Source organism: Nelumbo nucifera, chromosome 6 (genome assembly GCF_055504915.1).
Source record: "Nelumbo nucifera cultivar China Antique chromosome 6, China Antique-T2T, whole genome shotgun sequence".
NCBI lineage: Eukaryota > Viridiplantae > Streptophyta > Magnoliopsida > Proteales > Nelumbonaceae > Nelumbo > Nelumbo nucifera.
The window spans coordinates 25383149-25396169 of NC_142654.1; the positions used below are offsets into that span (position 1 = coordinate 25383149).

The 13021-nt window shown below is 37.8% G+C and overlaps 1 protein-coding gene and 1 non-coding gene across 2 annotated transcripts; both read left to right on the forward strand.

The window, feature by feature from the left end:
* Positions 1–289: 289 nt before the first annotated feature.
* Positions 290–12808, forward strand: LOC104598723 (uncharacterized). Its single transcript, XM_010260901.2, has 4 exons — positions 290–467; positions 606–763; positions 11501–12221; positions 12329–12808. The coding sequence occupies exons 1-4, from the start codon at positions 290–292 to the stop codon at positions 12595–12597; spliced, it is 1326 nt and encodes a 441-aa protein (XP_010259203.2). The 3' UTR covers positions 12598–12808.
* On the forward strand, positions 9505–9585 carry TRNAL-CAG (transfer RNA leucine (anticodon CAG)). The gene has a single exon. It is a non-coding gene; the product is annotated as a tRNA-Leu (tRNA).
* Positions 12809–13021: the final 213 nt, after the last annotated feature.

Below are 13021 nucleotides of genomic sequence, written 5' to 3' on the forward strand. Positions count from 1 at the left end.
TTAGATTATTTATACCCTCACCGAAGGGATCTTCTCTCAGGTGGTAGGCCTTCACTCATCTCATAAGGTATAGACTACTCTTGTGAAATCATCTTCTGCTCATTCTCAGTCTCGGATCCATCAGTTGCGTCGATAGTTACAAAGTTGAAAGAAAGGCAATCTCTCTATCACTGAATATATTAATAAAGCTAAGTGTCACAATGACAATTTATCTATTGTTGTCGAGCCCGTTAGCTCTATAGATCTCATATTATTTGTTCTAGTTGGGCTAAGTTTGGAATACGAATCGATGGTTACTGTTGTCACCAATCGGTCCGATTTTGACCAGCTCGACATTGATGATATCTTGGGTATTCTTCTTAGTTATGAAGCTCGGTTAGAGCAACAACATCCCCCATCCATACCTCTCAACAGCAACCCCCAGAATGGTTCTTCTCTTACCATTCGTGGTCGTAGCTATGGGCATGGTGGTTCTGATGATTGATCTAGTAGAGGTCAAGGTCGTGGTCGTTCTACCATCATCTGTCAAGTGTGCAACAGTCACGGACATGGTGCACTCAAATGTAGACATTGGTATGATCTTAATTTCAATAATATGCAAATAGAGGAATGTGAACCAATAACCTTTCATGGAGGTGTCTCCAACTTTAATCCCACATGGTATCCGGATTCTAGCGCCACACATCATATGATATTAGATATCGATAATATGCAAAATCGTTTTGATTATGGAGGTTCGGATCAAGTTAAGGTCAGCAACAAGGTAGGTTTGTATATTTTTCATATCGGTTCTTCTTTGATGTCTTGTGCTTCTCATAATTTCAAGTTAAATGGTTTGATGCATGTACCACACATCTCGAAGAACTTATTATATTTTAGCAAATTTACTTGTGATAATGATCTTTTCTTTAAATTCCATCATGACTATTTTGTTTAGAATGACTATATGGGGAGACAAATTCTGCAAGGACCTAGTAGATATGGGCTTTATTGTTTCCCAAGTAGTCTTAGCATCAAGAATGACTCTCCAATTGCTTTCATAGGTGAACATACTTCTATTCAAGGTTGACATCAACGACTGGGACATCCAGCTCTTCGCGTGGTACGACAAGTGGTCTTCAAATTCGGACTCCAGTCTTATGCTAATGATGTTTCATCTGTGTGTATGAGTCTTGTCAGTTAGGGAAGAGTCATAGGTTGCATTTATCTTCTTCTATTAGTCAGTCTAGTGCTCCTCTAGATTTAATTTTTTAATTTTTTCAGATGTTTGGGTCCTACCACTGTTGCACCCAATGATGGTTACAAATATTATGTAATTTTTATTGATGATGGTTACAACAAATTTACTTGGTTATTCTTGATGCAAAATAAATCAGATGTATTTGATATTTTTCTTAAATTTAAGAAGCGTGTTTGTTAGCACCCGATTTTTGCTCGGTCTGTTGCCTGGACCTCCAATTTACCCTAAACAACCAATCAAGCCCTTTTGATCCCCCAGAAACACCAAAAAACCTAAAGAACCCAAATTTTTCACCTGAGAGCCCTCAAATCCATCGTTAAATTTACTTGATACCAATCTGATGGCCTTGATCAATCCCCACCAACACATCAACCACTAGATCAGACAATACCATTAGACTCAAGACCTCCCAGAATTTCTATCTAGCAAATCTCAACTCAAAATTCCTTCTTTTACCTCCCATCAGACCAAGATTCCATTTCAATCCCTGTTATTAGCCTAAACCCTCATAACCCATATTCCCTCAATCTTAACACATTCGAACCGATCAGACCACACCATTAAACTCTAGAAACACCAAAACACCTATGCGTAAATTTTTTAACCTAAGATTCTCCCGTTTACCCTTTTATTAAACCAAGATTTTGTTCCTAATCTTATTATTGACCCAAATTCCACTTGATCCAAACACATCTAAACCAATAAAACCTTGCCAATCACCCTGAAATGTCAAAAAACCTTTACATATGAAATTTCAGCCCAAAATACCTCCATTTACCCCTCAATTGTGCTAAGACACCATTTTGTGGCTTCAGATTGATTGGATTCCAAATTCGCCTGATCAAGGCTAGTTGTTCCAATCTAACCTTACTAATCACCTTAGATTTCCCAAAAACACTACCCTGTGAAATTTCAACCAAAAATACCTTTATTTTCCCCTTTATCGCACTAAGATTCCATTTCGAAGCCCTAAATTAAACAAACTAGTGCTTTTCTGCATCTGCTCGATCCAGGCTTAATTGGATCAATCCGACCCCACCAATCAACCCAGAACGTCCAAAGACCCCATCCTTCCAAATTTCAGCCAAAAATATCCTAATTTACCCCTTCATCCGAAAACATTCTATTTCGGCTAATCTTATAGGTTTACACACTCAAGATCACTCATTGCGATCAAAGCCACCTCAACCCTCTGATCTTTGATCCGGAACCACCCACCATTGGATTATAAACCTGGTTTGACCCCCTTAGTCCCAATTGGACTAGATTGCCCTCAATTGTTCATAATTACGAAAATATCCATATATTTCTTAAAAATCATCAAAATGCCACTTCCTCCCCATATAAGTAAACCCAAATTAAACGGTCACCCTAATCCCAAGAGATCACGGTTGAGAGCAATATTCACCTTCTTCTCCATTAGACTCGATATAGCGGTGATGGTAAGAGAGCATCAGATCTCTTCTCCCTTCTCTCTTTCTTTCCCCCTTTCTCTCTCTTTTGTTCCCCTCCCCTCTTCATACCTTCGATTGTGTATGTTGTCCTCTACTTCGGTCGTACAATCACCACAAGTTCTCCTTCCGATCACTTTGATGCATCTTCATTCACTATAGCAGTTCTCACAAGGATTACACATGTCATCACCCTTCATTTCGACAACTTTACATTGCCCGACATGTCATTTTTTATGAGAGTTGCTTTTTGGGTATTCCTTCCTCTCCGTCTCCCACTTCATATACTCCCACTGGAGTGACTATTTCTGTACCTCCGGGTTTCTCTTCTTCTACTACTTGTTCACCGCTGACCATGTCTTCTCCACCGAATGCTGACCCAACCCTCTCATCTTGCTCCACTTCATCTCCGATCCCTCCATCTCCACCTACAAACAACGTTATTTCAAGTGAAGTTCTCCTCCTTCATGTGGCACTCGACTTGTACAAGAGTTGTTTGACACCACTCACCTAGTCCCGACACCCTCCACCCGCACTCATCGTACCATGCTTGCTTACTCTTTTATGGGTTCTCTACCAGCTCAATTGCATACTGCAGTCCGCTATCCTATTCTAAAGTCTCTACTTGCTACTCTTCATGATAACCATCACGGGCCTAGTTATTTTTCTAAAGCCATTAAAGAACCCTATTGGCGTGATGCGATGTCTTTAGAGTTCAATGCTCTTGTCGCTAACGACACATGGACCATGGTGCCCCATCAATAAGGTTTCGGGGGTTGATTTCACAGGTACTTTTAGTCCAATTGTCAAACCAATCTATATCCGTATTGTTATTGCTCTTTCTAGTGCTCTTCGTTGGCCTCTTCAGCAACTGGATTTTGACAATATGCCTTTCTTAATAGCTATGTCTCAAAGGACATTTACGTCCATCAACCTAAAGGTTTTGAGGACCCCAATGTTCCTCACCATGTCTCCTTGAAAGATCTTGGATCAGCACACTATTTTCTTGGCTTGGAGATCTCGGCCCAACCTCATGGCATTGTTCTCACCCAATGACAATACATCTTGGATCTCTTGAGGCATGGAAACATGGCTGAGGCCAAACCCCTCACTTCTCCTATGGTAGTAAACTCTAAATTGTCTAAGTTTAGTGGGGACTCTCCCTCAGATCCCCTGAAGTAATGGAGTATTGTAGGTGCACTCCAGTATCTTACTATTACACGGCCGAACATCTCATTCTCCGTCAACAAAGTTTACTAGTTTCTTCACTCTCCAATGACAGAACACTAGGTTGTTGTTAAACAAATCTTATGGTACCTCAAGCACATGATAGATCATGGACTTCATTTCTACTCCACCTTAGCTCTTTTCACTCTTCAAGCATTCTCTGATGCCGATTGGGTCGAGTGCCCCGACGATCATCATTCTACTTAAGATTACCTCATTTACTCTAGGCGGAACTTGGTTTCCTAGAATTCTAAGAAACAACCCACCATTTCTCGTCCGAGTACAAAGTCTGAATTCCAAGCTTGTTCCAACGCTTGCCATGGAATTGCTTTGGGTTCGTTCCTTGCTACTAGATTTAGGCCTCTCACTGACAATGGTACCGATTATTTGGTGTGACAATATTGGTGCCACATATCTTGCTGCCAATCCTTTTCGTGCTCGTACAAGACACATTGAGGTTCATTTCCATTTTTTGAGGAACCTTGTGCTCAAACACACATTCTCTCTATTCAGTTTATATCATCCAGTAATCAAGTCATGGATCTGCTCACCAAACCGATCAGCGGCACTTGTTTCACCTTTCTATGGTCTAAGCTTCATGTCTTACTTGGACATTTCACTTGAGGGGGCGTATTAGAGCATGCTTGTAGATAGAGTTCTATACAGATCTACATCTCACTCTCTCTTATCCCCACTTTGACTTATTTCCTAACTTAAGTATTGTAACTCAACTCTAATACCTCTAACACCTAGTGTTTGTGTCAATGTCTTTGAACCGTTGTTGACTCGGACGGTCAGACTGTTCTAACCATTGAACCGTTCGACTTGGAGAATGGTTTGTGGTTTATTACCTCTGACAAGTTTTGTTAGAACAAGAATGAAAAGAGAAGATCTCTCAGATTTGAGATCTACCGGAGAGAGATGGGAGAGACAATGAGAGAGATCTAAGAGATCTTACATTTAGAGATCTAGAAGAGCAGTCTAGACTCTAGATGACAGGTCAGCAAGAGAGAGAGAGAGAGAAAGAGAGTGAGATATGAGATTGAAAAATCTCAAATCTACTTTCATTACCAGTTTTTCACCATCGTCGCCGCTGTTGCCACTATAGTTCGCCATCGTCGTCACTGTTTTAGCTGACAGTTTCTCAAATCTCTTTCATTCAAACCTTATTTTTCTCTTATAGTTATATGCATCTTATCCTAATATTCCCATCTAATGGATAAGATGACATATCACTTGTTAAAATATTCAAACCATCCAAACCGTTTGATCCGAACGGTTGAACCGCTGACCCGAAAATCAATGGCTATAATGGTTCCGTTTCCTAGTCGATTTTTAAAATCTTGATTTGTGTTGTAATCAAACTGTTTGATCACTATAAATATACAAAGGGTTTGATCAACTCATCATCGAACCATTCTACCAAACCTCTTCGTGCTAGTTTTCTAACTAGGCCCATTGCGTGGTCGAGTAAAGACATTGGATATGTCTTCCCCGGACGAGTAGAAGTGTCATAGACGACCATCTTGAATGTAGGTACACGATGAGTCTTTTTACGTTCGACATCGTTGCCGGACAATAAGAGAGAGAGAGAGAGGGATTGGGAGCTCGGTTTTGGAAGCTGGTAGTAGTTGCCTACGTTTATAGCCCAGTTCGATCTGATATGATGGACGATTGGGTTTGAATGTTGAATGTTTATTTTTTTTAAGTTCTGGTTCCATAGAAGTTATATTAATTATTATCATTTTTAGTTTAACTTATTGATGATTTTCAATCCAATCCAATCCAATCCAACGTATGAAGTTCTGTTTGTATCCTAATATTAACGAATCAAATTTGAATCTGAGTCAATCAGATCTGTGTACAGGTCTATCTGTGCAAATTAGTAAGTTAGTTGTGCTGCTGTACGTAGATTTTTGTTTCTCAGGAAGATTAATTTATCCAGTTATTCATTAGGTACGTACACAATTAATTCAGGGACCAAGAGGTTGGTTTTTAACATTAAATCTTCAACCAATATCCACAGATTTGTTAGTCGGTTGAAACACATAGAAGGGGCGGTGGCCAATATGTTTAGTTTCAAACTTTAGAATCTCTGATAAATGACAAAATTGCTTTCTCCATTTAGGCTCCGTTTGGGAAGAGTGTAAATGTCGATTAAGTGTATATTTGCACTCTCGTTCAGTTTTGTTACCAAATGACATCGAACACAGATTTGATGATATAACTGTATTCCAAATAAGAACAAAATTTGCATCAAGAAAAAGGATGTAAACTTAATTTACACTCAAAATTGATCAATGTAAGTTATTTTCAATCTTGGGATTCAAGGAGACTTACCTCTCACATTCTGAATTTATGGCTGGGTAATTAATGGAACAACTTTGTGTCGTACCTGGGCGTTTAAAACATTGGTTGAAATGCATTTGGAAATAACTGTAAATCCTAGTTTAGAGTAAATTTATACTCTGGTTCACTTTTGTCTGTGTTTGACAACACTACATTTATGCATTGATAAATGACAGATAAAAATGAAGTACATTTGTATTCAAGTGGGCTTTTGAACCGATTTTACAATTTATATAAACTAATTTATACTACATATTTACATTCACACTTATTTGCATTATTTTCAAACACATTTAAAAAAAAATACACAAATAATTTAAATTATATCATTAATTATCATCATCATCATCTAAACCTTGAACCAATTATATAGGGTAGGGTGCATGAATCCTGTTATGTCATGTTCTTTGTTACATAATGAGTGGGCGGGAGGAGATCGATCATATGGATATCTCACTTTGAAATTTGAATAAAAAATCATACTTATGGATTTATGGATTCTAAATAGTTTGAATGTTGATGGAATATTAGATCCACTGCTCAGTATTTAGGGTGTAAAACCTCAAAATTTTACGTCGATTGTCCTTGGATTTTTAATCCTTCTTCTGGACCCTAGGTTCAAAATCTCTTTTTTTTTTTTTTTTTTTTTTCTCAGATTGGGTTTAGACCCAACCCTTAGGTAACCCGAGCCCAAACCATTCCTAGCCCAGTTTGAACCCAGCTGACGATATACATTCATATCTGCAAAAATACATACATAAAATATTCCTATCTAAAGGTATAGGACCAATTTTAACACAATGGCCTAATAGGCCAATAAACTTGAATGATCAACTTGAAACTGAGCCCAACTTCAATGTGTTAAGTGTTAGTTCAGGTTGGGTAGTTGGGCTTGACCTCAGGCTCAATTAAAGCTCAACCCTTAAGCGAGCGTGTTAGGGCTGGACCTCCTCCTCTTCTTCTTTTTGTTCTTCTTCTTCCAATTTTATTGTTCGGCCTGGGTTAAGCTTAAACCCAGCTCAGCCCATCCAACATGCATCCCCTATTTATGTCAATAAACCAAACACATCATAGTCTGCATGAACAAGGATGAAATTTTCTTCTCAAGGGATATATATATATATATATATATATATAAACAGGAAAAAGCCTTCTCAATAACCTAAATGGGAAAACTTGACCTAGCGCATTTCTGTTACATTGAGGGATGATATTGCCGGTCTGAACAGCCACACCATCCACATTAGACCAGACAAACCGGATTATGCTATAATAACCCGGCTAGAGCACCATGGCATCAAACCTAACGCAATGCTTATGGGACTCACAAGCAAAGTCATTTACTTATCTTAAACCTAAAAGTTGCTGCATTGGAGTAGTTTCCATTTTCCAATATATAACAAATATGTATTTGTTGGATTTTTCTTTGTCAAATCCACCATATACAAGGTTCAAAGTATCGATTGGCCGATACATATCATACTGATGGCTTCCCGATACAAAGGGTGGAGGAGCCTTAAACTGGGCCCCCTGAATTGGCTTAAAAAAAATAAAAAAAAAAGTAAAAGAACACTATCAACACCAGCTGATATGTCCCTAACAATGTATCGATATTTTGAACCTTTACCATATACCTCCACAATTACAACTATAAACTAGTGTCGATCATGGTCCATGCTGGGGCTGAACATAAAACCTAGACTCAAGCCAAAAATTTTTGGTTAGGGCTGAAAATGATCGCCCGCCCCTTGATCTTAGCCAAAAGATTGAAAAAGGTATAATCCCTGAGTAGGGGTGTTGACTATGCAGTCTAAACCATTAGGCTGAATTGAACAAACTGAAATTGGCAGTTTTATTCGGTGTGGACAAAAAAATGGTTTGGTTCGATTTGGGATTCTTCAAAATTTTGGTTTGGTGTATTGAGATTTAAAAATTAAATTAAACCATAAAAATAAGTTAACTATAGTGCACTCACTAATGTTGGTTGCACGTGAAATCTAGATCTTAACTAATATTATGTTAAAGTTTGCTTATTTTTCATTGGTTTATGTTTTTCAAAGTGTAATTTCATGCAAGGTTTAAAGTATTGATACGTATCAGTCCGTCTCGACCGATATGTATCATGCTGGTGGCTTTTCGATACATCCCTACAGGGGATATATCGGGGTTCTGACTGGTTCAGGGGGTGGAGGAGCCTCAAACCGGACCCCCTGAACTAGTTTTGAAAAAAATAAAAAAAAAGGCAAAAAAAAAACACTATCGATATCACCTGATATGCCCCTACCGATGTATCAAGCATATCGATATTTTGAACATTGATTCCATGTTTACTAAGATATATTTACCATCACATTAAACCAATCACATCTTTAGTTGCATTGTACAACAGATGTATTATAAATTTTACTATTAAAAATATATTGTTGTAACCAAATTTAATGCTTATACATATGTAGCATACCAATTACAATAATTAAATGATGTATGGTGACAAAAAGACTATATTTATTATTTATGCAATAATATATGTTGCTTGGTCTTTCTAATTGGGTTAAACCTAATAGAATGGTAAAAACCATATTAGAAACTGCAACAAAAACAAGCCATAATAAAACAGTTGGGTTTGATTTAATCTGAAAAATATGAGATACCATATTTCATTGGTTTGACCCTAAATCTTCTCCAAACTGCACCAAATCGACCCTGATCTGAGTACTCCAAACAGATCCCACTGAATTAAAAAAAAAAAAGGAGATTTTCAGCCAAAATTTATATCATGAAATATGGAGTTAATGCGACTTTTGAATATATTGTAGCTTTACAGATGGTGAGACCCATGATAAAACATACAACAAACCAAAATTAGACACGCCTTTTTTTTTATGGGTCCTACCTACTGTAACTCCTCCAGGAATAAAGGGCTGCAACCGGAAGAGGGGAATAACTCTTGAGGAAGAAACAAATTATCACATGGAAGATTCTTATGTCTTTTTACGCATCTTCATTAAACGTCCCAACACGCAGGACCATTCCCTAATCGAAATTTTTGAGAACTTCAATCCATTTGTACTAATTCAAAAAAGGGTTCTAAAGGGTAAAATAGATTCTACTCATGATGGCGTCCTTCCAAACCTTGAAACCTGAAACCACTGAGGGCCGGGGTGGTAATTATCAATTACTGCAAATTGATGGTTTCAAATTTTCTATATCATATAGATTTAAATTTGATTAATGATTGTCAAGATGGCCGAGTTGGTCTAAGGCGCTAGTTTCAGGTACTAGTCCGAAAGGGCATGGGTTCGAATCCCATTCTTGACACATTTATTTTGTTTTATCAAAAAAAATCTAAATTTGATTCATTTATATTTGGACTTGAATCCAATTTTATCCATTAGATTTGAATAAAATTCAAATTGTATATTTATTAGCTAAAACAATTGAAGCTCAAGATGATCACAACATTATATATTATTTATTATATGAAATTAAAAAAAAAAACTTTGTTACTGTATATCATAAACAAAATAACTTGTTTGAAACTTGATCCATAAATTTTCAGCCTGCGTTCGTTTTGGATGTAAATGCTTGCCAGTTCGCATTTATCCATGTTTGTTTTCAGTAGTATAAATACGGATTAGTGTAAAAATTCACCCCTGATCGTATTTTCACGCATTTATTTTTTCAATGTAAACCTCCCCACTGGTTGACTTTTCCATTGATAATCACACGTTTATTTTTTCGATGTAAACCACCCCTGATCCGTATTATCACGTTTAAAAATATTCCAATGGTTCATAAAATTTTAAACCCATCAATGTTAAACTCCATTAATTGAGTTTTACATCAATCGAGTTTACATCGAAAACAAACACAGCCTTACTAAAAATACAACGTTCAAAACAACTTTACTAATAAATACAATATAAATTTTAAATATAGAAAAATCTATAATATCAGGACCAGAAAAACGTTGACCAATCAAACCCATGTGAATTTTAATAAATATATACCACTTGATTGGCTACCACTTTTATGATACTAGTTGATTTGTTTACAAATTTTTCAAATATTATGTTTTTTATGATCATAAAAGAGATGACCAATCAAGTGGTATTCAACAATTTCTTGGGGTGTTTTGATTTCGTAAAGCTATTTTGATACCACATATATATATATATATATATTAATGTGAGGAGATGCATATATGTATATCAAAGATATTGGATTGGATAGGGTGGAGATCCAATTATAAATTAACCCAATTAAGATCACCCTTAAAAGGTGATTGAAAAAATAGATACCTTTTTGCAGCCCTAATTTATTTGCATCTTAATAAATTTTTACGTCATTTGATTTATTTGTACCATGCAACTTGAAGCATATAGTAAAGTAAATTCCAAAGCGTTGGCATAAAAAAAAGTAAAATCCAAAATAAAAGAGAAGTCGTATTCGCATTATTCTTATTTTTTTTTATTACAAATGAAATTGTAATACAGGTTGTGTTTGATTGTCGTGCAAATTTATTAGTATTGGTACAAATGTATGGGAATGCAAACGAAAAAAATGCAAATTCTACTTTAATTTTGTTTTGTCTTACTTTGTTCTACTTCATGTCTTAATTTACTTCATTTGTACGGGTAATAGTTAAAATAAGCTAAAATTTGAAACAAACATAGATCAGAATTTACACTTAAATCATTTGTACTGTAATAGAATTTCTTTAGTTTTATAGAAATCTCAAGCACAAAACTGATGGATGTATCATCCTATCAAGTATCAACCCAGAGAGTCAAAGCGTTGTTAGCCGTCCAAAATGCATGCCATGCCATGGAATTGAAATTTTTGGACGGCAGTGATGCTGGCTGGGGACCGGCCAAATACCAGTCCCATCAGAGCCCGGATCTCTGGCAAAAACTCTGTTCACACAACATCTAACCGTACAATAAGAATATCTCCCGTACATATATTAAATTCATGAAAAAAATATTCGTAATATGCGGCTGGATTCTCATGGTTTGCATTGAGACTCTGAGAGGGTATGTAGAGTTCGTGATTGCAGGGAATCCCGTGGGGTGGAGAAGGAGGGGGGGTCGCAACTGTTTATCGATCGTCGATGTACCTTTATGTGGGGCCCACATCATTAATTAACTGTCGTACTGAACAATGGATTCGTTGAGACCTCCGAGTGAGCGAGGAGATCTTGAGATGGCGAAATCAAAACCAGTAACCACAGACACAGTCCACAGGGAGAGAGAGAGAAGAGAGGAGAGAGAGAGAGATCAATAATGGCGGTTCCGTCTACTCAGATGTTGGCCAGTACGGCACAACACAACACAACTTTCCACACGAGCTCACCCACACGAGCGCTACTCACTCGCCTTTCCACAAATGCTTACCTGAAACCCCCTCATTCTGGGAATTTTACAACTTAGCCCTTTTTACTTTTTCCTTTCCTCGTACGCTCTACTTCCTATTGTCCTCAGATTTCAATGGCAACCTTGTAATTTTTGCTGTTTTGAGGACTCCATTGCCATTCATCAGTCCGTCCCTTCTCCTTCCCAGGATCAGGGTCCCACGTTTCTCTCTCTCTCTTTGCCCGGAAGGGAAAAAGGAGGAGAGAACAAATCTCTTTCTCTTTCTCTCTCTCTCTCATATCTGTTGCCCTGTTGGTGTTCTGTTCGGGTTCTTTGACTTGGACTCACACGCTATCGCAATAATAGCATCGCCTCCTCAATCTCTTTCTGAGCTTTTAATCCTACCATCCACATTTCTGCTAACGTGCGCAGCCTTTTTAGCTTGGCGATGGGCGTACTACGCCATCAGCACCAGCACCTCCACCACTTTCACCATCATCATCATCATCACCGTCTCACTGCTGCAGCTGCTCTCGCTCTTATCTTCATTGCGTCCGTCTCCGTCACGGTTGTCTCCTCGGCCACCCAACTGGGTATGTCGTATGTATAAGCAAAACCCCCAGAAAACCTCTTCTCACTTTAATTCACTTACTTGTCTCTCTCTCTCTCTCTCAATATATATATATAGTTTATGGTTTGTTTTTCAGGTATTGGGTTAGTAGGAGTGAGCGGAGTGAAGTTGGAGAAAGAGGAGGAAGAGAAAAGGGGTGGTGGATTGGAGGCGTTGGAGCGACTTGTGACGCGGAGGAGACTCACTGGGCCGGGATCGTCTCCACCAACGTGCCGGTTCAAGTGTGGGAGTTGTTCGCCCTGCCTGCCGGTGCACGTGCCTATACAGCCCGGTCGGAGTTTTCCTCTGGAGTACTACCCTGAAGCTTGGCGTTGCAAATGTGGCAATAAACTCTTCATGCCTTGATGAACCATAAACGACTATACCTGCAGCCCCAAAACGAAGACTTGGAAACAGAAGGAGAAACCTCTCTTCCCTTCCTCTTAATATGTTTCTTCCTCTACTCACTTACCTGTATCTGATTCTCCATATTTTCTTCTATGTATGTATTGATTTTCTTTCATGGAAGAGGCAAGGACACATGGGTAATGTAATTTTTTAACTGAGTTGATCATCAGGACTCTCTCTCTCTCTCTCCCTGTTCTTCTAATTTGTCATGCCTGTGTAATTACCATGAGATGAGATAGTTAGGCAGTAAAAAGTGAAAGTTGTTAAGAGTGAAAGATGAGTTTAGAGTAAATTGTGGGAAACATGTTTTTTTTTTTTTTTTCTCCTTTATTATTTTATGTCACTGGAGACTGTAAATTTTTGGTTAGATGTAGGAGGGAGA

What these genes read in the sequence shown, in the direction of transcription:
- LOC104598723 (XM_010260901.2), top strand. Translation starts at nt 290, where the DNA reads ATGGTTACTGTTGTCACCAATCGGTCCGATTTTGACCAGCTCGACATT. An exon ending in TGGTCGTAGCTATGGGCATG is followed by an intron (nt 468 to 605) that starts GTGGTTCTGATG and finishes ATATGCAAATAG; the next exon opens with AGGAATGTGAACCAATAACC. An exon ending in AAGTTAAGGTCAGCAACAAG is followed by an intron (nt 764 to 11,500) that starts GTAGGTTTGTAT and finishes CAGTAACCACAG; the next exon opens with ACACAGTCCACAGGGAGAGA.